General features: G+C 38.7%; 1 protein-coding gene and 1 long non-coding RNA gene across 2 annotated transcripts in view; one reads left to right on the top strand and one right to left on the bottom strand.

Moving 5' to 3' along the window:
* Positions 1-25,260, bottom strand: part of LOC138741358 (uncharacterized) — a 93,477-nt gene that overhangs the window by 37,560 nt on the left and 30,657 nt on the right. The gene's annotated exons all lie outside the window — the stretch shown is intronic.
* Positions 958-22,202, top strand: LOC138741355 (lysosomal-associated transmembrane protein 4A-like). The gene is made up of 8 exons (XM_069895289.1): positions 958-1,126; positions 4,707-4,815; positions 7,843-7,919; positions 9,547-9,678; positions 15,311-15,406; positions 19,792-19,890; positions 20,654-20,691; positions 21,045-22,202. Coding segments are annotated over exons 1-8 (648 nt in total). The 5' UTR covers positions 958-1,030; the 3' UTR covers positions 21,046-22,202.

Here is a 25,260-nt window from a genome sequence, read left to right as displayed (position 1 = left end):
TCCATCCTTGGAAACATCCCATCTGCCTCCATTCTGTCCAGTCCTGCCAGAATTTTATAGGTCTCTATGAGATCCCCTCTCAATCTTCTCAACTCCAGCGAGTACAATCCCAATTTGCGCAATCTTTCCTCATAAGTCATTCCTGCCATTCCAGGTCTCAGCCTGGTGAACAATTCCTTCAAACAACGAAACAAACCATAAATTACATTGCAAGTCTATCAATTCATTTAATATTTTGTGGGATCATGGATGTCAAGTGTCAGCAAGATATCCTCGCCCCTTTTTGAAAGACTGCCACACAAAGTTGAGCTTCATTTTTGGAATAGCTTTATAAGTTATTATCTATCTCGAATGGCATAATTCTGAATCGTTGGTCCAACCATTACTGCACTCATTGGGCACAAGTTTGTGGCTCAAATTATTTTTGGTCGGACGGGAGGGGGGGAAGTGGGTGTTTCTTTGCACATCCACGTCGTCCCCCGTCCCGGGACCGGAGCGGGGACTATTAACGCACTGGAAGTTTGATTGACAGTGACATCCCGAGCAGAAACAGATGATATATATTAATTTATGAAGAATAACCTTTTAAGAAACGTTTAAACGAATCTTTAAATGTCGTCTCACGACACGGGGACGGAGGGAAGGGGTGGGTCGTTGTTGTGTCACGTAGCGATGCTGGAGATTCCATTTCGGGCCGTTTAACCGACCTGAAACCGGCTGAAGTGGTCGTTTCCCCACGGGGACAGGTCGGGTGGTGGGTGGGACGGACAGGGAGAGTGGAGGGAGAGTGGAGGGAGAGTGGAGGGAGAGTGGAGGGAGAGTGGAGGGAGAGTGGAGGGAGAGTGGAGGGAGAGTGGAGGGAGAGTGGAGGAGAGTGGAGGGAGAGTGGAGGGAGAGTGGAGGGAGAGTGGAGGGAGAGTGGAGGGAGAGTGGAGGGAGAGTGGAGGGGAGAGTGGAGGGAGAGTGGAGGGAGAGTGGAGGGAGAGTGGAGGGAGAGTGGAGGGAGAGTGGAGGGAGAGCAGCGAGCACGATGGGGCGGTTTGCGTCCCGCTTGTACCACGGCAGCCACAAGTGCCTCTGCTGCCATGTCCGCACTGGCACCATCGTCCTGGCCGCTTCTTACACGGTGAGTGGCGCCGCGGGATACGGGACCGTGAGGAGGGGCGGGATATGGTGCCGAGGGAGGGAGGGGAGACACGGTGCTGGGGGAATGGTGGGGGGGGGGAAGCATGGGAATCCCGACCTCCCTCCCCCCCCCTCCCTTCCCTCCCCCCCCCTCCCCTCCCTCCCCCCCCTCCCCTCCCTCCCCCCCCTCCCTTCCCTCCCCCCCTCCCTTCCCTCCCCCCCTCCCTTCCCTCCCCCCCCTCCCTTCCCTCCCCCCCTCCCTTCCCTCCCCCCCTCCCTTCCCTCCCCCCCTCCCTTCCCTCCCCCCCCTCCCCCCCCCCCTCCCCTCCCTCCCCCCTCTCCCCTCCCTCGCCCCCCCCCCTTCCCTGGTGCCCCCTCCCTCCCTGGTGCCCCCTCCTTCCTCACACCCCCTTCCTTGCGGTCCTTCTCCTCACAGTGTGTATATTTATATAAACCTCCTTACAAAATAAATAAATAAAATAATGCAAGAAAAAGTCGAAGTATGGCAGTGCCTGTGGTTCATTGTTCATTCAGGAATCTAAAGGCAAAGAGAATGAAGCTGTTCTTCATGCTCCTGTACTTTTTCCCCCAGTAGTAGGAAAGCGAAGAGGACTTTGCTGGGTGGTGGGTGTCCTTAAGGATAGAGGCTGCTTTCTTAAGACGTCACCTTTTGTAGATGTCCTCAAAGTAGCGAAGACTGGTGCCTGTTATGTCACAGGCCAAGTTAACAACCTGCTGGAATTTTTTGTTGTTCTGAGAGTTGGCACCTCGATACCAGACAATGATGCAACCACCCAGAAAGCTCTCCACCTGTAGAAGTCTTCGGCAATATCCCGAATCTCCTCAAACTCCACGCAAAATTTTGCCGCTGGCGAGCATTTTTCTTGATTGCATTGACATGGACAGATCCTCAGAGATGTTGACACCCAGAAATTTGAAGTTCTTGACCCTCTCCATGAGCTTTTGATGAGGACCTAGTTCTTCTGCTGCAGACTTTAAGACCTTTATTATTTAAGACCTTTGTCATTTGATGAGCATAAAATGTTTTGCTTGGATGCAAAATAAATGAATAGAGTTGTATTTAATTTATTGTTTTAATTTGTTGAATGAGTACCTTATTTTCATGCATATAATGTGCACATGCATATAATACACAGAAAATCATAAACTGTGTGTAAAAAAAAAAAAAAAAAAATTCAAACAGTGCGTACCTGAGGGTAGCATTCTAAATTCCAACTGACAAAAGCAATTTGCATTTAATTGGGACATGAGCCAAACCACATTTCCCACAGTACCTGTGGCTGTCACAGTTAATATCCTGCTATTAACATCCAATCAACTTCCCCAGAGGTGTTAATTGGCCATTATGTAGATAATGTCCTCTTACAACATATTAACATGCTTTGGAGAGGAACCAATTTAAATAGATCAAAGACAGGCTTCAGAGTTAAGCAAGATTTTAATTCTGTCATGATTTTTAAAAGCCTTTCTTTTTAAAATAAACCTTTTCTTGTTAATCTCCTCCCTCGGAATGGGTCTGGGCAATTAGCATTGATAAGGTGGAGTGCCCTAGCCAGAACGTCCTGTTTAGTGGAATACCATGGGACTCTGGCCAAAGAGAAAACCAAGATCAAAAATTTGAATTTTGTCATTTTGTATGTACCAAATTCCGACGCTAGCTTTAAATTGAGTGTGTTCTTTTATTGCCGCTGATACCAGTAGATTCCCACACTAGCTTTAAATTATGCACGTTCCTTCATGCGCAGATAACATTAACAGCCTATTCGTGTACTTTTTACCCCCTCCATAAATCTTCGTCCGCGAAGCCAAGCCAAAGAAGAAAAGTATAAAAGGCCATTGCATTTAGTGCTACCTTTGAGATCTTGTGTGCCAGTTGTGTTCACAATGCACGGCGCCAAATGCAAATCTTACACTGAAAATTTTGAGCTGAAAGTTGTTACCATAACAAAAGAAACTAGCAATGGAGCGCCAACAAGAGAGTTCAAAGTTGGTGAATCATCCAGTCATGAATGGAGGAAATATAAAAATGAGCTTGAAAGAATGTATCCATGAAAACGCACATGTCAAAGCTAATGGCGCCAGTTAGAGTCTGAACTGAAGAAGTGGGTTCTTAGTCAAATGGAACAAAGTCAGGCTGTACTTCCAGTCGCCATTCAGATGAAAATAAGACTATTGGCACATGAAAGAGGCATCTAGGATTTCAAAATGTGATTACCCTGGATATCAAAGTTATTGAAGGGAAACAGATTGTTGATAAGAACTAGAACAACTGTAGGTCAGTGACTTCCAAAAGATTGGGGACAAAAAAATCATTGATTTTCATTCCCAATGAAGTATGTGAACTTAAAATCACACCTGCAGACGTCATTAACGTGGATGGCCTTTGACGTTCTTGCCACAAGAACTATGGCCATAACCGTGACCGATCATGAAAGTTCATGTTTTACTGTAGTCCTTGGCTCCATTGCAAGTGGCACTAAATTGAAGCCAATGACCATATTCAAAAGAGTAACTTTACTGCGAGAAAAAATGCCCAATACTGTGATTGTGCATTGTAACAAGAAAGGTTGGATGGACTCCAAAGTTATGAAACTGTGGATGGAAAGATGTTACAGGCCTAGGCCAGGTAATTTTTTTTTCAAAGAAATCATTACTCTTATTTGATACCCTGGCAGCTCACAAGAAACACTCAACACAAAGTATTATAAATTCTGTTGGCGCCCACCTTGCAGTAATTCTGGGTGGGTTGACACGTAAACTGCAGCCACTGATCATTTCAGTAAATCATCCATTCAAGATATTCATCAGATCAAAATGGGAGGAATGGATGCAGAATGGCACTTATGAATTCACCCCAGCTGAACGGCTGAAAAGAGCAACCTATACTGAAGTTTGCGAGAGCATGGGATAAGATTACACCAAAAACTATCCGGAGTGGATTCAGAAAAGCCGGCATCATAAATAACAACAAAGCAGCGACAGAGATGAGGTTCCAGGCCGACCTAAAGTATTTTAACAAAGAGAGTGAACAAGCTGCCTCTGAAGGATTCGAAGGGGTCACGGATGATGATGAAGAAGACTCATTGTTATATGTTTTTTTGACTTTAACATGTTGGTCCAGCTTTTTAACTTGTTATTTAAGATGTTATATGGTTATTTTAAATTAAAGCAATTAAAAAACAATTTACTTTAGAATCAGAGGCTGGTCAATTACGTTCACTTTTTTATACAAGTAAAAATAATCTCATATACCGCGCATACGCATATTACGCACGGTGGGGGGAGGTACCAGGTTTGTAAAATAAGCATATAACTCACGCATTATATGCATAAAAATACGGTAATTCAGCCGACCTACAGCAGTCCACTGGACCATCTATCTTTATAATGCTTCTGAAAATGCATTTAATTGTTTTTCATTTGTGTAGATGCTTGATAAATCACTGCAAAAGATCATCTCTCCACTTTTTGAACACGTGACCTCTTTTGGCTAATGCTTATTCAATGACTGCCGCTAATGTATACATTGGGTGATAGCAAAATGCTTTGTCTTCCAACAGGTCACTTGGACAGTAATGGCTGGATTTGAACTGGTGAGATTATTTCGGCCAGATTCAAAAGTCGATGTTTCTTTGATTGGTCTTCATTTTGAAGGCTCTTTTCACAGAGGTAGGTAAATACTTTGTGTGTTTTATCTTGATTTTATGATTTTTTTAATGAGGAAATAGTATTTTTCACAAGTGTCAACTTCTTTTCGAATTGTGGATCATCTGGAGAATGAAAAAGACCTGCTACAGTGATTTATTTTGGCAGCTATTGCTAAATTAATGAAGGATGCTGATCCACATATCCTGAGTGTCCTGCTCTGCATTTAATGCAGTAGATGTGATCTGAGTATCCCTTTTAAATTAATTTTGTGGCCTTGATAAGCAGGTTTAAATATCTGCTGCTTGTAAAATGTATACTGTATGGGTCCAAAAATCTGGATGCTAGAAATCTGAACCACCCAAGAATCCGGACTCTTTGAAAACTCTCAAACTCTTTACATTTACCAGGCTTTTGTATGTGTGCACGTCAACAAGCTTTATAAAGCTTTTAGAAATGAATCATGCTGTATTTGCTAATGAATAAACTATCAAAGTTTACCTGTTCATCTTTGCTTCAATCTGTATTTTAAAAGTACTGACTGAGGATTCAGAAAATCTGAAAATCCGGACTGACCCAAACCACAAGCAGTTCAGATTTTCAGACTTCTACTGTAATAAAATAGCATTGGGGATTTGAGTACCTCTGACTTGGAGTTGTAGGTTTGGAGACCAGTGCAAACATTCAGACTGACATTCCAGCATAGTTCTAAAAAAGTGCATTGCCGTCTGCTTCTTTCTTTTGGATGAGATGTGGAATTGAAATTCCAACTGCCCCCTCAAATGGGCATAAAATATTCTGTGACACTATTTAAATGCATTTATTCCCAGATAGTCTTGGGCTATCCTTCTCCCTCAATTAACATTCCTAAAAAAAATGTTATCAAAGGAGTAATGCACCTCATTAGTTGCAGAACATGTAAGGATTATCTTGAGGTTGCAAAGAAGCAATAATAGTGCATGGTAATTTTCTTTCAAATACTATTTCATTTTCTAACTTTGGAATTATTAAAATGTAGGCTAATTCAACTATTGGATTCTGGGCTTCTTGCTTGAGCGGCCATAGATAATCCAATTGGTAACAAATTCTCAAGTCCTATCACACTTCGCACTGGCACACCTCAGGGCTGTGTGCTTAGCCTGCTATACAGTTCATGCTGCTGACTGATGACTGCACTGCCAGATTCAGTTCAAACAGAATCAAGTTTGCAGATAATACCAACAGTGGTTGGTTGGCCTCATCATCAACAATGATGAGCCAGCTTGCAGAGAAGAGGTGGGGAGGCGCGCAAAATGGTGCAAGGGTAACGACCTGATTCTCAATGTGGACAAGACAATGGAGATGATCGTGAACTTCAGGAGAAAAAAGGTTGACCACACTCCATTGCACATGAATGGGTCTGTTGTGGACAATGGAGAACAACAAGTTCCTATCCTGGCCCACAGCCCCACTCCATTAGTCAGGAGCACCTACACTTCCTCAGGAGGTTGAGAGGGCAAGGCTACTACCCCCATCTTGACAACATTTTACAGTAGCACAATTGAGTGTATATTACATCATTGTGTGGTATGGCACCTGCAAAGCATCATATTGGAGGGAGTATATTACATCATTGTGTGGTATGGCACCTGCAAAGCATCATATTGGAGGTCAATACAGTGGATCATCAAAACGGCTGAGAAGATCACCGGAGTCTCCCTTTCCTCTATGGATGACATTTTCTGGGAGGGACTCAAGGAATTACTGAGGATCCTTTCCATTTAACACATCGTATCTTTGATCCACTATGATCAAGAAGAAAGTAATGTGGCATCAAAATCAGAACATTCTTCCTGCATGCAGTGAAATTGATGAAGATTATCCTGTTTCGAGTAAATAATCCCAAAATACCGATGTGATTTATTATGTATAGTGTGTGTGCATCATGGTCTGGAGAAACAGGTGCAGTCAGATGATAATAAACCTGAACTATGGCATTAACTAACTCAATTATGATAACTCATACCACTTTCTCTAAATCAAAGGGGAAGCCATGGATATCTATTTAGGTCTCAGCTATTCCTGCCTTTTTGTCAGCCATGTGAAACAATCCATACTATGCCTACACAGGCAAGGCTCCTCAACTGTTCCTCTGCTACGTTGATGACTAGATTGGTGTTGCCTCATGCACTCATGCTGAGCTCACCAACTTTAGCGATTTTGCTGCTTTCACCCTGACCTCAAATTCACTTGGTCCATCCTTATTAACTCTTTCCCCCTTTCTCGATCTCTCAATCTCCATCTCAAGAAACAAATGCTGGACTGATATTTTCTACAAACCGACCAACTCCCACAGTTAACTTGACCACACACCTGTTCACAACCTGTGCCTTCTAAGGACTCTATTCCTTTCTCTTAATTCTTCAGTCCCTGTTGCATCTGCTCCCAGGATAAGGTATTCCATTTCAGATCATTTGAGATGTCCTCCTTCAAAATACATGGCTTCCCCATCAACTCAGCCCTCGCTCACCTCTCCTCCATTTCCTGTACATCTGCCCTGGCCCCCACCACCTCACCCCCCCGCCCCCACAACTAGATGCTACAAGGACTTTCCGCCAGCTACAACATGATCTCCCCAGACACAACTTCCCATCTTCACCTTCCACAGGGACCACTCCCTCCATGACTCCCTCGTCCACTCATCCCTTCTCTCTAATTGCCCTTTCACCCATTTATCTTTGACTTCTTGTCTGTCCTCCTCCCCCCTGCCCTTCACCCCACCTTTTATTCAGATGCCAGCCTGGTTTTTGTTCACACCTTGACAAAGGATTCTGTTCCAAAAATCTTGGTAATGTATCTTTGACATATAAAGAATGCCACATGACCTGCTGAGTTTCTCCAGTACTTGTGTATGTTCAATTAAAATGTGTTTCTGTGGATGATACTTTAATGTTGGATAATAGTTTCTTCACTCCTGAGCAATATTTTGTTTGATTTAATTATTGTTAGAATGTGTCTACATTATCTACAAACATTTCCAATTAATATATATAAATGTACTGTGTCTTTCAGTGGACAGTTTTACATCTCTAATTTTTGACATTTTCGTGACTGCCATCTGTGGCTTAGGAACTTATGCAATTATTAAGGTAAGGATCTACCAGATATCTAGTAAACATCAAGACTTTACGTGCAATAAATGTGTTTAAATGATTCAAAGCCAGCATCTTTTTTGTACATACTAAAAAGATTTTATCAGCACTGACTGTAACAGCTTGGTAGATATGTAAAGAGAAAGCTTGGTGAAGACAAATGTAGGGCCCTACAATAAGTAATGGATAAATTTGTAATTAGAACAAAACTGGAAGTTTGATTAAATTCCTACTTTGGTTTTGTCTTCATAAGTAAGGATACAAATTACCTCCGAAATGTTGGGATGCACAGGATCTAATGATAGGGAAGAACTAAATAGAATTTATATTATTAGGGACTTGATAAATCTCCAGGTCTGGCAGCCTCCATCGCAAAATACATAAGGAAGTGCCCCTGGAAATTTTGATTTGACATCTTTCTCAACCTGGAACACTTACAATGCCAGAGTCACTCTTTTCTTCATTTTCTTTTTTTTTAAAAAGAAGCCAATTCAGGGTTAAAAAAGAAAACCAGGGATTTGCGTTTGATGATATTGGGTGATGAATAAACGTTGAATTGAACACGACTTTAACTCCCCTGCTGAGAACCTCTAATTTTACCTCCACCTAAACTGCTAAGAAAATGAGGGCAAATCAGCCACTTGGGACAGTGTCTTGAACTATTAATTTCTGCTCAAACTATCCTCTTTACCTTGATAACATACAAGCTGCATGTTAGGCTCTGGTGGCACCGCCAGCTCCCAATCACTTAATTTGCCTTATGGGCTTGCCTGTGAAACTCTGCAGAAAAATTGTTTGAAACTTCATCATATACTTCTTGTAAAGTCAAAGATATGTAGGTTTGTCATTTATAATTTGGATTCCCTGTATATCCTTTCAGAAATCAGATTTTAAAATTGTGTCCAGTACTCCAGGTGTGGACTCCCAGGAACAATATTTCTAATATTTTTCAATGTTGTAGCCCCCTTACAATAACAGAACTATGTCATTTGCACATTGCGTGTGGGATATGATGATTTTTTTAAAGGATAGATGCAAGGTACTTTTATTCAGTGATGGGTTATGCTCCTTGCAATGCCTTACTACCTTGGGCCTTTATCTGCCGGACCAAAGAATTCAATCACCTAATAGTCATTTATGGTGACATTCCTTAAGGTGGTGAAAAGAACTAAAAAACAAAGAAGTGAATTAATTCAAACCACTAGGCCTGGTATTGGAAGAGTTAGCCTTCTGTAATGAATTGTGATTATGACCATTGGCGATATCTAATTTATAAATCAACTTTTTGAAACCTTTCCCTTTCTAAAAATTATAACCCTTAAAGTATTCTGAAAGGTGTACATCCAAATCTCTGTAGTTGATTGGCGCTCACTATGGCGATTTAGTGGATAGGACAATTCTCTGGTGCATTGACAAAACTAACTTTTTGTTAATGGAGCATGCATATGAAATGGTACAAACCCTTCCACTAATTTGGTCATTTTTAATGAATTATGCTGGCAACTAAGTATGAAGTATTTCTTTGCATGATTATTTCATTACCCTTCAATTTACCAACCATCACAGGCATGGGGAGCTTGGTTATGCTATTGATTTTTCTCCCCATGTTTATTTTCTGATCTAGTACTACACTCATTTTCTGATTCCATTTATAATTTACCTGGTGGTGGACTTCATAATCTATTGCATAGAGGTACTTGGTGTCTATGTTGAACTACCAGAGTACGTGCATGCGAACCATTATGTTCAAAACGTGGTAAGTGCTGATTTTTCATGATTTTGGATTTCCCATTTTCAAATGTTTTTTTCTATTGTATTCCACTCTAGTTTGTATTCATTAGTTTGTTTTTACTGGTGTACCCTTGCTTGTGTATTATTCCACTCTTATCAACGTGTATTGCTTTATCACTCATCAAAACTCACACCATCTTCTCTTTTTAGAGGGTTATGGGTGGAGAATAGGCGGGGGGGAGCTAGCAGAGTTGTTTGAGTGAACCGGCATGGACTTGTATGGCCGAGATGGCCTGTTTCCATGTCGTGCCATAACCATATTGTATGGTTAACAATGCTGGAAGACTATCTGAAAAGCATGAATGTTTTGCTATTTGGTTGGGAAGGGCTGGGCAGCATTTGGCTCCTCGTGTCCTGAGAAATGCTGGGAGAAAAGTCTGGGTCCAGCGTTTTCATCACGACATTCCACCAGGGAAGATGAAGATGATGAGCAAGTATTCTACAGCTTCACAGATGAAGAGGTGGGTGAGGCACAGAGGCTGTTTGAAATCAGCAAAGAGGATTTTCATCTGATACTCTGCCGATGATGAATGCCTGATTTCTGATGGACTCTGAGATCATCTAGAACGTTACTACAGCACCGGTTCCCAAACCACAGTAGGATGATAATGAGGAACCTCCGCCCCCACCTCCAAAAGTGTCTGAAGCCATTGATACCTTGAGGCCAGCCTATGTTGGCTGGAGACCCAGGATGTGGACCACATAAAAATCCTCCAGTTTAGAAGTATTTTGGATTTCACTCGTCACCAGCGACCTGCTGCGTTCAGGCAATGAATATTAAATCGATTTTTTAAGAAAAAAAATGATGATTGTAAGAAATAAAAAGATTGCAAATACAGATATTATACAAGTGTTCTTTATTTTTTTGAAAACTCTGTTTATCATGATCCCAATCTTTTTCGGGATCCAATTTTTTTTGGACCCTAACCATCGTCTTAAATGGGTTTCCATTGTAGTTGGTAAGAGAGAAGTATCGAAGAAACCATCTAAAAAACTGCTTCACAGGGAAGGGGGCCCATAAACTTTGAGCAGAGTCCAAAGGGGAGGGAGGGTGTATGACCAAAAAAAGAATTGAGAATGGCTGCTCTAGAAACTTCAACTTTCCCGTCTATTCCTCTAGCTTCTTGTTTGACGCTATGGGTGGCAGAGCTGGGAATAATGGTGCTTTTTTTTGGTCATTTGGTCTGGGATAGGGAAACAACATGACCTGCCCAATATAGTCAACAAACTTCCCATGGAAGCAGAACTAATCTGCAGAATTAATAGGAAACTGTTCAAATTACAATGAAGCAGTAATTGAAAAAAACTGAAATCAAATGACTTTGCCTCCGCTTCATCATTTTGAGAGAAATTGATTCCTTTCAGTGTGTTACTACAAACTGACCCAGTCTGTTGTAAATGTGGTCATTCTATTTCATCTTGAGTTAGGTTTTTGATTCCATTATTCTCTCTGTAACAAAATATCTATTCCCACATGTGACTTAACACTCGTCGTGCCTCATGAACCTAAATTGAATTCTTTGAGGTGGTAACAAAAGAAGTTGATGAAGGTAGGGCAGTAAATGTATAGATTTTATTAAGGCACTTGACAAGGTCTCCCATGGAAGACTCGTTCAGAAAGTCTTGGAACCTTGGCTGTGTGGATTCAGAATTGTATTGCCTGTAGAAAGCAGAGAGTAGCAGAGGATTGAAAGTATTCTGGCTGGAGGTCAGTGACTAGTGGAGTTCTGCGGGGATCTGTTCTGAGATCCTGCTCTTTGTAATTTTTTTTATTAAATGACCTGGACAAAGGAGTAAAGAGATGGGTCAGTAAGTTTGCGAAGGTTGGAGGTGTAGTGGAGTGTTGAAAGTTGTCATAGAAGGGAAAGTTGCAGTATGTAGACGGGATGCAGATTTGGATGGAAAGGTGGCAGATGGAGTTCAATCCAGATAAGTGTGAGGGGATGCATTTTGGAAGATCAAACTTGAAGGCAGAGTACATGGTTAATGGTCAGTTACTTTACAGTGTGGAGGAACAGAGGGACCTTGGAGTCCAAATCTATAGATCTCTCAAGGTTACTGCGCAGGTTGATAGGATAGATAAGAAGGTCAGTGGAACGCTGGGCTTGGTTTGTTGGAGGATTGAGTTCAGGAGTCATGAGGTAATGTTGCAGCTCTATAAATCTCTGGTGAGACCACACCTAGAATATTGTGTTTAGTTCTAGACATCTCATTATTGGAAGGATGTGGAAGCTATGGAGGGGGTGCAGAGGAGATTTACCAGGATGATACCTACGTGGATTCCGGGTCCATGGGGTGATCGCACAAAATGACTGACTTCAACTACAGTCACGGTTGGATCATTCTTTATTCTGCAGATTGAGTCACTTTTACTCGCTGCTACTACTGGAATGCTATTCAGGAGTCAGTGATAAAAGTTCCCCCGAACAGCTACAATACATTCTCTTTTATCCTGATCCATAGCATATTACATAATATTATGCCAATCATAAAAGACCACAGCTTATCAATACCCAATAGTAAGTTCCTCACATATACAAAGTATCTCTAAGTTAGTACTGATCAGTGCACATACAGATGCTCTATTGTTCTTCCAGATGCGGCTGCGACCTTCACTGCTTTCAGGCACATCTTGTTCAATTCATGGCTAACTTTTGCGATTTATTCTTCCTGCTGTCCTGTCTCACCGCCACGCTGCAAAGCCTGATCTAACTACACTTACACTAGCCCCTAGCTCTACGTACAGTTTACCCAACTTCCTCATCTGGATTGGAAAATATGCCTTGTGAGACAAGGTTAGCAGACCCGGGGCTTTGCTCTTTGGAGCCAAGAAGGTTGAGAGAAAACTTAAAATACATTACAAGATTATGAGAGGCATAGATAAGGGAAACAGCTAACACCTTTTTTCCCCAGAGTGACATCTGTTCAAAGTGAAGGGAGGAAAATTTAATGGAGCCATCAGGGATGTTTTTTGCACAGAGAGTTATGGGGGCCTGGAATGCATTGCCAAGGATGGTGGTGGAGGCTGGAACAATAGGGGCATTTAAGAGACTCTTAGACAGGCACATGGATGAAAGAAAAATAGATGGTTATAATGTAGAGAGGGTTTAGATTTTTTTGGTAGGATACACACACATATATATATATATATATAAAAAGTTAGCACAAAATTGTGGGCCAAAGGGCCTGTACTGTGCAGTGATGTTCGACGTTAATCCCTACATCCGCAAGTGATCTACTACTAAAGCCCTGAGCCACTAGTCTGGATATAAGTAAGCATTATTCAAATATAAAGTGCATTCATCTAAGTACATATACAACTGTGCTACGCGCTTTGCTCAGGAAAAAAAAATTCTACATCAATGTTTGATTGAAAATCATCAAATTTATTTTTGATAGATTTTTTTTTAGATAAACCACAGTAAGTGGCTCTTCTAGCCCATGAGCTCATGCTGCCCAATTAACCTAATCACAGCAGGTAGACGAGTGAGAGGGGACTTGATAGAGGTATTTAAAATTATGAAAGGAATAAATAGACTAGAGATAAACAGACTCTTTCCCCTGAGGGCAGGGGAGGTTGGACCAAGAGGCCAACAGTTTAGGAGAAATATTAGAGGTGGCTTTTTCACTCAGCGAGTGGTGGCAGAATAGAATGAACTTCTGAATGAGATAGTTGCGTCAGGGTCCCTTCTGTCATTTAAGAGAAGGTTGGATGTGTACATGGAGGTGAGGGGGTTGGAGGTTTATTGGCAGTGAGCGGGAGGTTTGAGCTAGTGGAGTTGTTCTAGTGAACCGGTGCGGATTTGAAAGGCCGACATGGCCTGTTTCCGCTCCGTAAATGGTTATATGCTTATATGGTTATATGAGCTCATGTTAGATCCTTCTCGTCAATTGGCACTATGGTAACAATCATCTCTGATCCCACACCTCTCACTTTAAAATCTCACCTTGTTCAGAACACACAAAGTTTAGCTCACACCAATTTTAATCTCCTGCAGCCCTATAATCCTTCAAGAAATTCCTCCAATTTGTCCATTTGTGTTTTGCCCCATCACCAATGGAAATGCTTTTAGTCATCTGCATCCCACACTGTGACATTTCCCCTCCTAAATTTGTCTGTTTTCGACCTCATTGTCTCCTTAAAACCTACTTTCTTCCAGTTACTTCCATTAATCTGTTTTTGACTTGGTTAATATTCATTCGCTCACTTGGTTAATTTCACTCTTCTGGGAATTGGAATGTTTTAAATATTAGTTTTTGAGGCTTCTTGAAAGGTATGTAATTTCACATTCTTGATCTTAGAATGGGTTTGTGTTCTGTCATTGTCATAATAATGCAGAAATTCCAATATCAAGATCTATTTTGGCACTCTGCTGGATCAACATTTTGAAGAGATATGCATACTGTCACTTTTCTGCAAATGTGGAATTTATTTCCCCAGGTGAAATAAAATATGCTTCTTTCTTCTTTACGTGAAGTCATCCACATGTTTGTTTATTCACGTCCTTCTTAATTTTTTTTATTTTTTGGGGGGTTTGGCTTGACATCCACTGAAGTTACAGTGCTAATAATTAGTGTGATGGATTATGTTATATTTTATATTGTATATAGATAAGTTTTAAAGGAGATAAATTGTGGGGTTTTTAGTTAGGTCACACACAGATAAAAAACACTTCAAAATAGATCTCATTTACAATCCCGGAGCTCTGCTCAAGCCAGACAGTGCAGGCTCCGAGTGCTTTTGCAAAACCTTTGAAGAATGGCGAGAGAGAGAGAGAGAGAGAGAGAGAGAGAATTAATTCATTTCTGCAGTTCAGCAGGACTGGAACATGACAAGCTGGCAAGCTTGTGGAAAAAAACATTTTGAAGATGGATTGTGAATCTTTAGTTCAGCTTTTTTAAAGTCCTTGTGGTCCTTACAAGAGGAGATGGCTGGCTGTGTGGTGTTTTGCCTGAGATAAGGGAAGCAGAAAAGGAACTCTATGGTGACCTGAAAGACAGAGGTTACCATCTGGAAAACCCTGATGGGACAAGTTTCTTCAGCAAGACACTGAAGTGGCTATTGGAAGGAATCAGTTTGTGTCAAACAAGCAACAAATCTCTCTCTGAAAACTGACAAGAACCTTCCTGAGTGGCAATCATTATCTTTCAAACACCAAAGCCTGGTGAAGATTCATAAATGTTAAATTCTGTGCACAATATGAGAATTGCCTGATATCAGTGAACTTGGAGGAGTGAGAAATGAGATTGGACTGTGAATCAAAGAACTTTTCAGAACTTATACACACATTACACACACATGCACTTAGAATTAGAAGGGAGGGGTTAAAGTTGGTTAAGTTAATAGTAATAAGTTTGATCCTGTTTTTATGTTTTAAAGAAAATTAAAAGTAACTTTTGCTTAAGTAACCATTTGTCTTAGTGAATTTCTATTGCTGCTGGGCCCGTCACATTAGTAACTCCATTAAACTTTTTTTTAAGTGAAAAGAAGAATTGTATGAAGAATTTGTGCTCGATATGTCTTGTTTTTTTTTTAGCTTTTATGTTTATTTAAATATATCTTGTATTTTTAAATAACTTATATTTTCCTTGTGAAGTTTTTTTTCCCAGAAAGAGATGCTATTTTTGGCCCAGGGTCCAGCAAAACATTGATTATATATTCATTTATGTTCATAACAGTTATGGTTTTGAAGGTAAGAAATGCAAATGTTGTTAGAGTATCATATTTTCAGATATTAATGTAATATAATTTAATTTGAACAAATGTTTTCCAGATGATCACCTTGTTTTAATAGCTCACAAAATTTTCCTTTGGGTCCCTATGAAAGGTACTAGATATTGCAAAGGTTAAAGGACATGTGTTGTAGATTAAAAATATAATGTTGGAGGACCACAGCAGGTCAAACAGTGTACAGGTTTCACCTCTTTTACCCGGCGATGTTGAAACCTGGCCATTGTCGGACCACATAAAATGCTGTAAAACAAAAATTGACCCCTAAGGGAATGCTTATTAGTTCCAAAGGTAAGATAAAAGGATCCATTGTTGTTACGTAATACTTCATTTAGAATGTAACATACATGAGCAAAATATGGACAAGCATTGTGTACTTTATATGGCGGTTCAGGTGCCTGGCTACATTTTGCTCATACCTTGATGAGAACTCAAGCCCGAAAAGTTGGTTATGTATCTTTATCATTGCTACATAAAGTAGACTGTTTGACCTGCTGAGTTCCTTTTGTACTTGGTACCAGTATTTATCTTCCATCAAAGTTAAATGTATCTTTCCACCTTTTACTCTTTGTTCAGATAAATATATGGAGCCAATCTTCTATAAAATAATACAATATATGTGTCCTAGTTAATGTTTTTGAGTTTTTTAAAGAATGAAGAGCAACTTAACCATTTAAATCTTTCAGAAAACATAGTGGTCCACTTCGGTTTCCCTTGGGCCTCTTTGCTCTGCCATACACTAGCTTTAGTGATTACTTTACATCAATGTTATTTCCTTGTATTAACCTCCTTTTTCCCCCCCCTTGACATTTAAAGCCAATCAACCTTTGTTTTAAATGGTCTTATTGACTGAGTCCCCACATTGCTCTGGTTTTTTTTTTAATCCCAGCAATTTATGATCCTCCAAGTGAATGAATTCTTTCCCCTCTCTGTTGTGAATGACCTATCCCTTTTTTTGGTAGAACATCTTGCATCTTCTCTCTGGGCACCCAAGAATATTGTATGTTTCAACAAGAACTTATATTTTTTTGAAACGAGGTCTGCTTAATCCTTCTTCAGGACACTCATCCCCATCCCAGCAATCCATTTGGTTAATATTTTGCTGTATTCCCTCTGTCACATATATATCCTTCCTTTGATGGGAAGATCAAACCTCTACACCAATCATTCTCACCAGGGGTCACACAGCCCCACCATGCGGCACAGCACTTTTATGTAAAAGCCTCGTTTTCTTTTCATCTTGAGTAACAAATTTTTTAAACGATTTTTATGTGTCCAAAGAAACCAAATTTTGACTGCTTCACAGAGAAGGGGCCATAAACTTTTATCAGAGTTTTAAGGGGGCCATAGCCAGAAAAAGTTTGAGAATGGCTGCTCGACACAATATTTCAGATGTGGTCTCCATCCACATCTATATATAAGCCCAATGCCATGTATTTATTTATAAGATCTTTTGCATACTACCTTATCAAAAGCCTACTGAGAGCCTAACTATGTTTTATTTTGGAAAAAAAACAGTTTTTTTCTCATCTGTTTTACTACTTCAAAAACAAATAACTTTGCTGAACCATGACTTCCCTTTTGCAAATCCATGTTAACTCTTTCCAATCTAAGTACTTGTCTTAGCAACTTCCTGAATAAAATATTTGAGTATTTCTTTTCCTAATTTTGATATCAGGTTAACTGCCTGAATGTCCAACTTTTTTTAAAAATTTCTTCCTTGTGAAGAATGACAATAATTCACCCTTTTAACTTTGTTTCTTTCTGCATGAGTGTTATGAAGGATATTCCTTTCACTGCATCTACAGTCTGGCTAAAGGAAATTTGCTTTTACAACATTTGCAAATCGCTACCAAAGAAATTGAGAGACTGAAGAAGAATATACTTTTGACAGAATTTCTGAGGGAGAGAAGAAACAAGTTGCCAAAGAAATAACAAATTATTTCAATTTTTATGAAGGGTTTGCATTGTGGAAAATCGAGATGCAGTTAATTTACTATATACTCATTTTTTTCATTATCTACAGATTAGAGATTTTTTACAATCTCAATTACATACATTTCCTAAAAGGGTGGATAAGAATTTAATTGATGTAATTTTTAATTTACAACCTTTGGTTCAATATCTAACATTTATGATGTGTTGTTGGGAATAAGAAAGGCTCCCTCCGATAAAATTTAAAAAGCCTGGGAATGGGACCTGCAGCTGAAGAAACTTGGAATATAATTTTCAAATTGGTTAATATCTCTTCTTTATGTGCCCACCTCTCTCCCCTACAATTAAACATAGTCCTTAGGGCTCACATATCCAAACTCAAACTATCTCATTTTTATGCCTATGTATCTCCTCATTGTGATAAATGCAACAATAGAGATGCCTCATTAATCCATAGATCTGTCAGAATCTTGAGAAATATTGGAACAAAGTATTTCAAACTCTCTCTGCACTTTTTTTAAGTTAATTTTAAACGTAATCCCTTTATTTAGTATTTATTTAATTTTTTTAAATGTAGATATACAGCACAATAACAGCCCATTTTGGCCCACGAGTTCATGCCACACAATTTACACCCAATTAACCTACACCCTGGTTAGTTTCAAATGGTGGGAGGAAACCAAAGCCCCCGAGGAAAACCCACACAGATATAGGGAGAACATACAAATTCCTTACAGACAGCACGGAATTGGAACCCCAGTCCAGCCTCAATCCCTGGCACTGTAAAGATGTTGTACTAACCGCTACATGAGAGTGACATAACTTTAATCTGAGCTGCATGTATTAGCTCTTATTTTTCTTATGGCTAGGTGGGGGCGGTGTGCTCAGATAGAGGGATGTTACCCCACCTAATCGTGCTCAATGGCTACATGACGCCATGTCGTTTAATTTTAGAGAACTTGGATTCAAATTTTCAAACACTGTGGGGACCCTTTTTGAGTTAATCTTATAATTTTTGATTTGTTATGTTAATTAATGAGGTAACTTATCAGTCTAATAAGAATTCTGTCTTTCTTTTTTGGCCAAATAGCTTCTGTCTTGGTAGTGAGTTTAGATTTTCCTTTTTTATAATAAAATAATAGAATATCAATACAATATAACCTGTTTGATTAAAATGTAGAGTAACTTGGATGAAATGATATGATGTAAGAGTAATGTATTGTCTTGACTTTTAACATATGTTTAAATTTTGGATGAAAATTTCAATGTTAATAAAAATATTGAAAAAGAGATGGAGATGCTTTTGTGTGAGCACAGCCCCTCTGCAATGTGATTTATCTATAAGGTATTTTGAAGAATAACAATGTTATAAATACTTCAAATGTTTGGATGACTCCATACCGTATTAGAGGAGGCCATTTAGGCTTGTTGAGTTAGTATCATGTTGCAGAGCAAACCCATTCCCGCACTAATTTTCCCTGTAATCTCCTCTTTCTACTGTGCCATCAATTTTCCTTGAAATTCCACTGCTCGCTTACACAATATGCTCAGTTCACAATGGCAAATTAACCTTCTTGGGATGTGGGAGAAAACCAGAGCCCCTTGGAAAAACAACTCCACCTCAAAGAGAGCGTTCATTCTCCACGCTGCACCCAAGGTCAGGTTTGAGTACCAGTCACTGGATTGATAAGACAGCAGTTCCATTAGCTTCACTGCTGTGCTGCCCCGCTGTGGTAAATTTAAAATGTACACCATTGTTTTTTTTTAAATGGAAACTCTATTTAATTCTTATCTTTGTTTAATTCTTATCCCTGTTTAATAAAAGTTTATGCTTGTACAATCAGGAGGGTCATCCTAACCAAAGATATGGAGTGTATGTGCCATGTTTTAATATTTATTTTCATCATACTTGAAAACAAATATCATCCCACTACAGTTTGAACGTAATACTTCAATTATCAGTGAAAAGATTTAATTTTTTTTGGTATCTCAATTTCTTCAGTAAATCAAATTTTTAAACTGCTGTTTTACAGAGCACTGGGATAATTGACAGATAGTTTCCACTGAGAAAATACAATGGATTTTTTTTCCAAAGCAACCCATCTTCAAATTGAAAATTGGTCTTTCACTCTCTAATAAGAACAGAACAAAGGAAAGACTTAAAATATGAAGTACTGCCCTAACTACGCAAAAGCCACAAATGTTATTCATTGTCTAACTGCCTCTGCAAAGTTTGGTGTAAGGAATCCACCAACAACTTTAATGCACTGTTGTCTCCCACACTGTGTATTTTAGTTACTGCTTGGCAATCTCGATTGTAATGATAATATGTTTTCAAATCCTACCTTTAAGTCCTGATGTGCATGAATATCAAAAGTATTGTGACCTACATCTTTTGATCTTGGACTCTAGGGCTTCTTCATCAATGCTTTGTGGAATTGTTACAAGTTTATAAAGGAATTGGAACAGGAGAACAGTCTGGTCAACACTCTCCTTGATCTTCGTTCCCGGGTTCGTTGAACTTAATAGATGAGTATATTAAATATGCTTCCTTCATTTATTTGGATATGATCCATTGTTATACAACTTTCATAAGTTTTGAGCTTTTTTAAAGTATGTGGTCTATACCCAATATTACTAGAGACTGAGAATAAGAATTTTGCTGTGAACCATGTTGACATATTACATCTGAACTTTCATTGGGCTATAATTATATGAAGGGGTATTGAAATTGTGGTAACACTCACGGTTAAACTGATGTGTTTAAATGCATATGGGTACATTACCAATGAAAAATTTAGAATGCTGTACTTCTCTTAACTCTTCCCCTTGGAAGATAAAACAATAAATAAATTGGATACCTCTGTGTTGCTCAAGTGCCAGGATTATTGTAATCAAATCTATTGTATGTGCAATTTAAAGTTGCTACAAATATATCTGAAGGAGATTTACCACCACCCTTTAACTACATGTGCTCTAGCTACATTTAGCTGAAGCAACAATAGAAATTTGATGGTATTTTGCTTGCACATTGGATAGTACAATTACAAAGTTTTCAATTATAATAATAAGTCAATGACAAGACAACTCTTTTGAATTAATATGCTGATTTCGTTAGCTAAAGGAGGTGAGAAATTTCAGTGAGAACAAATGGAGATAATAAATGCCTGTTCGATTCGTTGAACATCAAAATAAACTTCCCTACATCTATTATGAATTTTCAGTTTTGAATATATAAATTGTGTTTTTTTTTGTTTCTGGGTTTTTCAAATAGGAGGCATCTTCGCAGGGAAGTAAACCGAAAAATCAATAGTGAGTACAGTTTAGACAGTTATAAATTACCCAAATAATCTATAGGTGTTTTAAAAATGAATCTGCATATAATTTCAGGGTAGATATGCAATCGTAATACACTAACAGTCTTTTGATTTATTCTGCCGTACTACTTTTCGTGCCTTTTGAAATACATTTGCTTTGTGGTTCTGTAAAATCAATTCATGTCATGCTTACAAATTCTTCCTTTGGTTTTGTTATATTGATTATGAGTTGTTTTAATCTTTGTAAAGTTAATTATTTTGTGCCCATAACATACCCAAAATGATGCATGCTCCCTTTTTTTTAGCTTTACTTACTAATATCAGTAATACCAGTTATTTCTCATTCAGATCTGGCCACCAGCATTTATAGAAACTATGAAGTTGCCCTTAAATGAGGAAGCTGTAATGAAAGCACCAGAAGATTTGCCGTTCATGGAGCTTCCACCTTCCTGCACACCAATGTAATTTACAGTACCCTGACATTAACATTTGCATGTTCAGTACCTACAGTAAATGCCAGCATGTAGTATTGTACTAGATAAGATCCTGAACCTTAAAAGCAATATTCCACATACAATTGAATGTGTTTAATACATTGTGATTTTTTTTTTGGAGGATTTTGTATTGTGTAAATTGAAATAGTAGTCCCAAAAGTGTGGACATTTTTGGCTAAATACAGTTTAAATATCCATTTCTGAAATAGCTATCAGAAATCATACTTGTGTGATTAAATGGCAAATTTCAATGCTAAGAGTTAAAGCTACCTAGTTATATGAAGAACTGGGTCACCATTCTTGACAGATGCAGGTGCTTTCTATATAGTTTAACACAGTACCCATCAAACGGAGGTGCAGCCTACAAATCCTGAAACAAAATTAATGTAAAGTTATACTCAGCTGACTACAGTTACTGATAATAAACTCCATTCCAAAATTTGTCATCAACAGATCAATGGGAATAAATTTTAAATAATTAACTCCACCCTTCTATTGTCCCCCCTTTTCATGTACTAAAGGTTTTTTAAGCTATAGTGTCCCATGGATCTTTCTCAGCCAATAAATTTACCTATTCCCTATCGTGTTTATCTGTTAAATGCATTTAAGTTCTTCATTGACACCAAAGTATGCTGTGTCAATCATCAGATGATACACATAAAACAGCAATTGCATCCTTACAGCTTGGATGTTGCAGTTGAGGAGAAAAAAAAAATTAGAGGTAATTCAATCATTCTTGAAGTGTTTGAACAATCAATTTCTCATGCACTAATGTGCTTTATTTTTAATAATGGAAAAAGCACAAGCTGTTTGGTCTGTCTCTGGTACTGAAAATCATCAACTGTAAATAAAATCTGTTGGTTTACTAGAGTTTCAAGTGAACCCTGTCTGCAGTTCATACAGGGCAGATACTAATTGCCTATTTAACTGAAAAGGCACAACTGAAATATTATAATTTTTTCATTCAATGTAATAAAGCTGCTCACGTGTGAGTGACTGAAATTAAAATTAACTATCAAATATTTGTACTATTACCTAGATCAACAAGGCAAATTTGGCCATATGAGTTGATTGCTTAAATGTGACCTCTGATTTATTTCCATGTAAATGTGGATTGAATAGATGGAGGAAATAATGCCTTTCTGTTAATTATTTTGAATGAAAACTTAAATACATCTTGATTCTACCACTCTCTTCAAAGAAGAAAAATAGCATAGTTAGGGTTTCATGTGGAGCAGATTTAAAAAAAAACAAATATCTCTTCACTGAAAAGGGTTATTTATGAAATCTTCACACATTTTCAACAACTATCTCAATTTTCTGATTGTGCACGTATTCGTTTTAAGGCTCTGGAGAGATAGCTAAAGTATTTTGCTGGTTCCTGTTTATAACCCAGCACAGTCTGTTAATATAATATGCATGTTGTATGTAACCTGTGGTTCAGTCTGTTTATAAAATTTCCAACTTTTCAAAGGTATAGGCCATTTAAAAACATTAGCTACATTTATTTTAATTGTTCAAAATCCACACCCTGAGAGAAAAATAGCATTGAAATTATTAAAACTTTTAAGATTCAAATATGCCCTTTTAAATTAAAATTGTACAAATTAAATGTAATGTATAATTTAAGGTGGCACCTCTTTGCCATCTGAATGGAGCTATAATCTGAGTGGTATTGCATTATCTGACAAGCTGTTTAATCTTTGTCACATATCTAAGAAAATACAATATTGATAGTCTGAATGCCTTTAATATTTTAAAAATTTATTTAAATGGGTAGATAGTCTTGAGAATCTGTAGGCAAAATTCCCAATTCTAGGATTTTGCTCAATATCATTTTAATCTTGAATTTTTTAAGTATGTATAACTACTCTGGCCCATGTGATATAGCAATGTTGTTCTAATTTAAACCTGACATTTGACAAAATTGGCACATTTTTAATAAAATAGATAGCACAGTGTTTACAAATAGTTCCACTAGCTATATAAATCTTTGACTATAAAGAGATGTATAATCGGTTTAAAAAGTGGAAGAGTTTCATTAAAAAATATGACTTAGTTTTCCCACTGCATTCCAAACCAACCTGAGAAATGGGTTTGTATAATGTATCTTATGAAATCTTAGTAAATAGTGTTGTATTCCCTTTATCCCGGCACCTTTGGAGAACATCTGGATTTTTTTTTAAATTAGCCTAGGTTATTAGAGCCTGCCATATGAAGAGCTAAGAATCTGGTTATGTTCCAACCAGCAATCTGATGCTGTCAACAAAGAGGTTTTATTCTTTATCATAATCTGAGTTGGAATAGCAGACACTTGTCATGGGTTGGAATTGCAAGGACTCAAAAGGTGAGACGGGATGAGAGTGTCTGCTGCATGAAGTTTTAGAGCATATGTTCTGACCCTGCTTACCGATCAGAATGACACCCATTCTTGAGGCATCTGAAGTAAAGCAAGATGCTTAGTTTCTTTCCAGAGATGGATTTGCTATCAAAAGCTGCTATGACCTTTGCATACTTCTACCAAATCAACATTCAGAAATAAGAGGTGCAGAAATGTTTGATCAATCATCTCTCAGCAAACACAGGAAATTCAGGCACCTGTACTGAACCCACTTTCTTCCACACCATAAAGCATATCATTTAAGAAGACATTTTCAGTATACCATTTTGCATAGATGAAGATCTGTTGTAAAGTGAATTCTTGTAAAAGCACCAGAATATGTAAATATTTACTAAGTAGGAGTTTGTTCCTGCCTTAATCAGTAGTAGTCCCCAAATGCTAGGTATAAAGCAGTGTTTTGTTTGCCATGGTGGTTTGTAAAAATTTTCACGGAATATTTGTTGAAACTGCATTTGCAAGTATGTGTTCTGTGCTTGTGTGTGTGTGGGGGGTGGGGGGGGGTAAAGGTCAAATATTTAAATCTCGACCAGCGCCTTCAGGCTCTTGATGCAGTTATTGAAACACTGGAGAGGATGCAAAAAGTGTTTGCAGAGCCTGAGAATCTAGTTTCTGCCTATTAGAAAAGCCAGGGGTCCGGTGTTGCTTCCAAAAGGCGAGAGCCGAATGTCCTGAAAGAATGAATGAGCGGCTTTAGTTTTTCCGCTAGTGCAGAGGTGGGGGCCAAGAATTCAAGAGAAACATTTTTTTTAGTGTGAACGTGGCACTAACTACTGCGTGAAATGATTAAATGTTTCCTATGAGAATCCACACACGTTCAGCGACGGGAAACGAATATAGAGATAAGCGGCGAGGGTGTATTAAATCGGGTGGGACTATATAACGCACATCCTTAAAACACAAACACGTTGGGGCGAAGCTTTATTTGCTGGCTGTTTATCTTCAAGTGTCAATATTAAACGAATAAAGTGGAGAGGGGCCACTTATTAAAACTATTAAAACAGTTTGTGGTTATTTTTTGGTCACATGGATCCGTACATCAACCAGTCTCCGGGCATTCAGTAGTTTATTGGAGGGGTGGATAAACAATAGTTTCTTTCTTTCTGCATTGCAGTACAGGCCCTTCGGCCCACAATATTCTGCTAATCTTTATGAATTAATGCACGATAACCCCTAATCCTTTCCTCCCTCGCAGCCTCTAACCTTCCCTTTGAGCAATGAAAGAAAATAAAAGCAGGAGGAACCTTTTTAGCGAATAAACAGATGTATGAATTTTGTGCCCCGATGCTCAATGAAGTCTTCGGTGTAGTAAATAGTGTTGTATTCCCTTTATCCCGGCACCTTTGGAGAACACCCCATCGGAAGTATGCCACGGAGCAGAAGCATTTGGTTCACCTAAAGTGGGCGAAGTCTGGAAACGGCTCTTAACGATTGGAATGGTGTGAACGGAGGTCAAAGATGGTCGAAAATGAAAAATGCCAAGGAAGAAAACGCAAAGTCGCTTTCGAGCTTGCAAAAAGTCAGTCAGGGTGGAGTAAATTAAACCTCGGTGAATCGACATTTCCAGGGCAGTGCTGGAAAGTTGCAGTTCGCTCAAGAATCGCTAAACACAACTGTATTATCCTCAGCCCAATATAATTTGCATTCCTGGTGACAAGATAGATTTAGCCAA

Source organism: Narcine bancroftii, chromosome 8 (assembly GCF_036971445.1).
Source record: "Narcine bancroftii isolate sNarBan1 chromosome 8, sNarBan1.hap1, whole genome shotgun sequence".
NCBI classification, from domain to species: domain Eukaryota; kingdom Metazoa; phylum Chordata; class Chondrichthyes; order Torpediniformes; family Narcinidae; genus Narcine; species Narcine bancroftii.
Note: the sequence above shows the minus strand (reverse complement) of the source record. Positions and strands in the feature narration are given on the sequence as shown.

Bases quoted from the DNA above. Each gene is read 5' to 3' on its own strand.
- LOC138741355 (XM_069895289.1), top strand. From the start codon at position 1,031: ATGGGGCGGTTTGCGTCCCGCTTGTACCACGGCAGCCACAAGTGCCTC. The intron at 7,920-9,546 runs GTAAGGATCTAC...TTTCTGATCTAG, and splicing joins GAACTTATGCAATTATTAAG to TACTACACTCATTTTCTGAT. The intron at 19,891-20,653 runs GTTCGTTGAACT...TTTTTCAAATAG, and splicing joins TCCTTGATCTTCGTTCCCGG to GAGGCATCTTCGCAGGGAAG.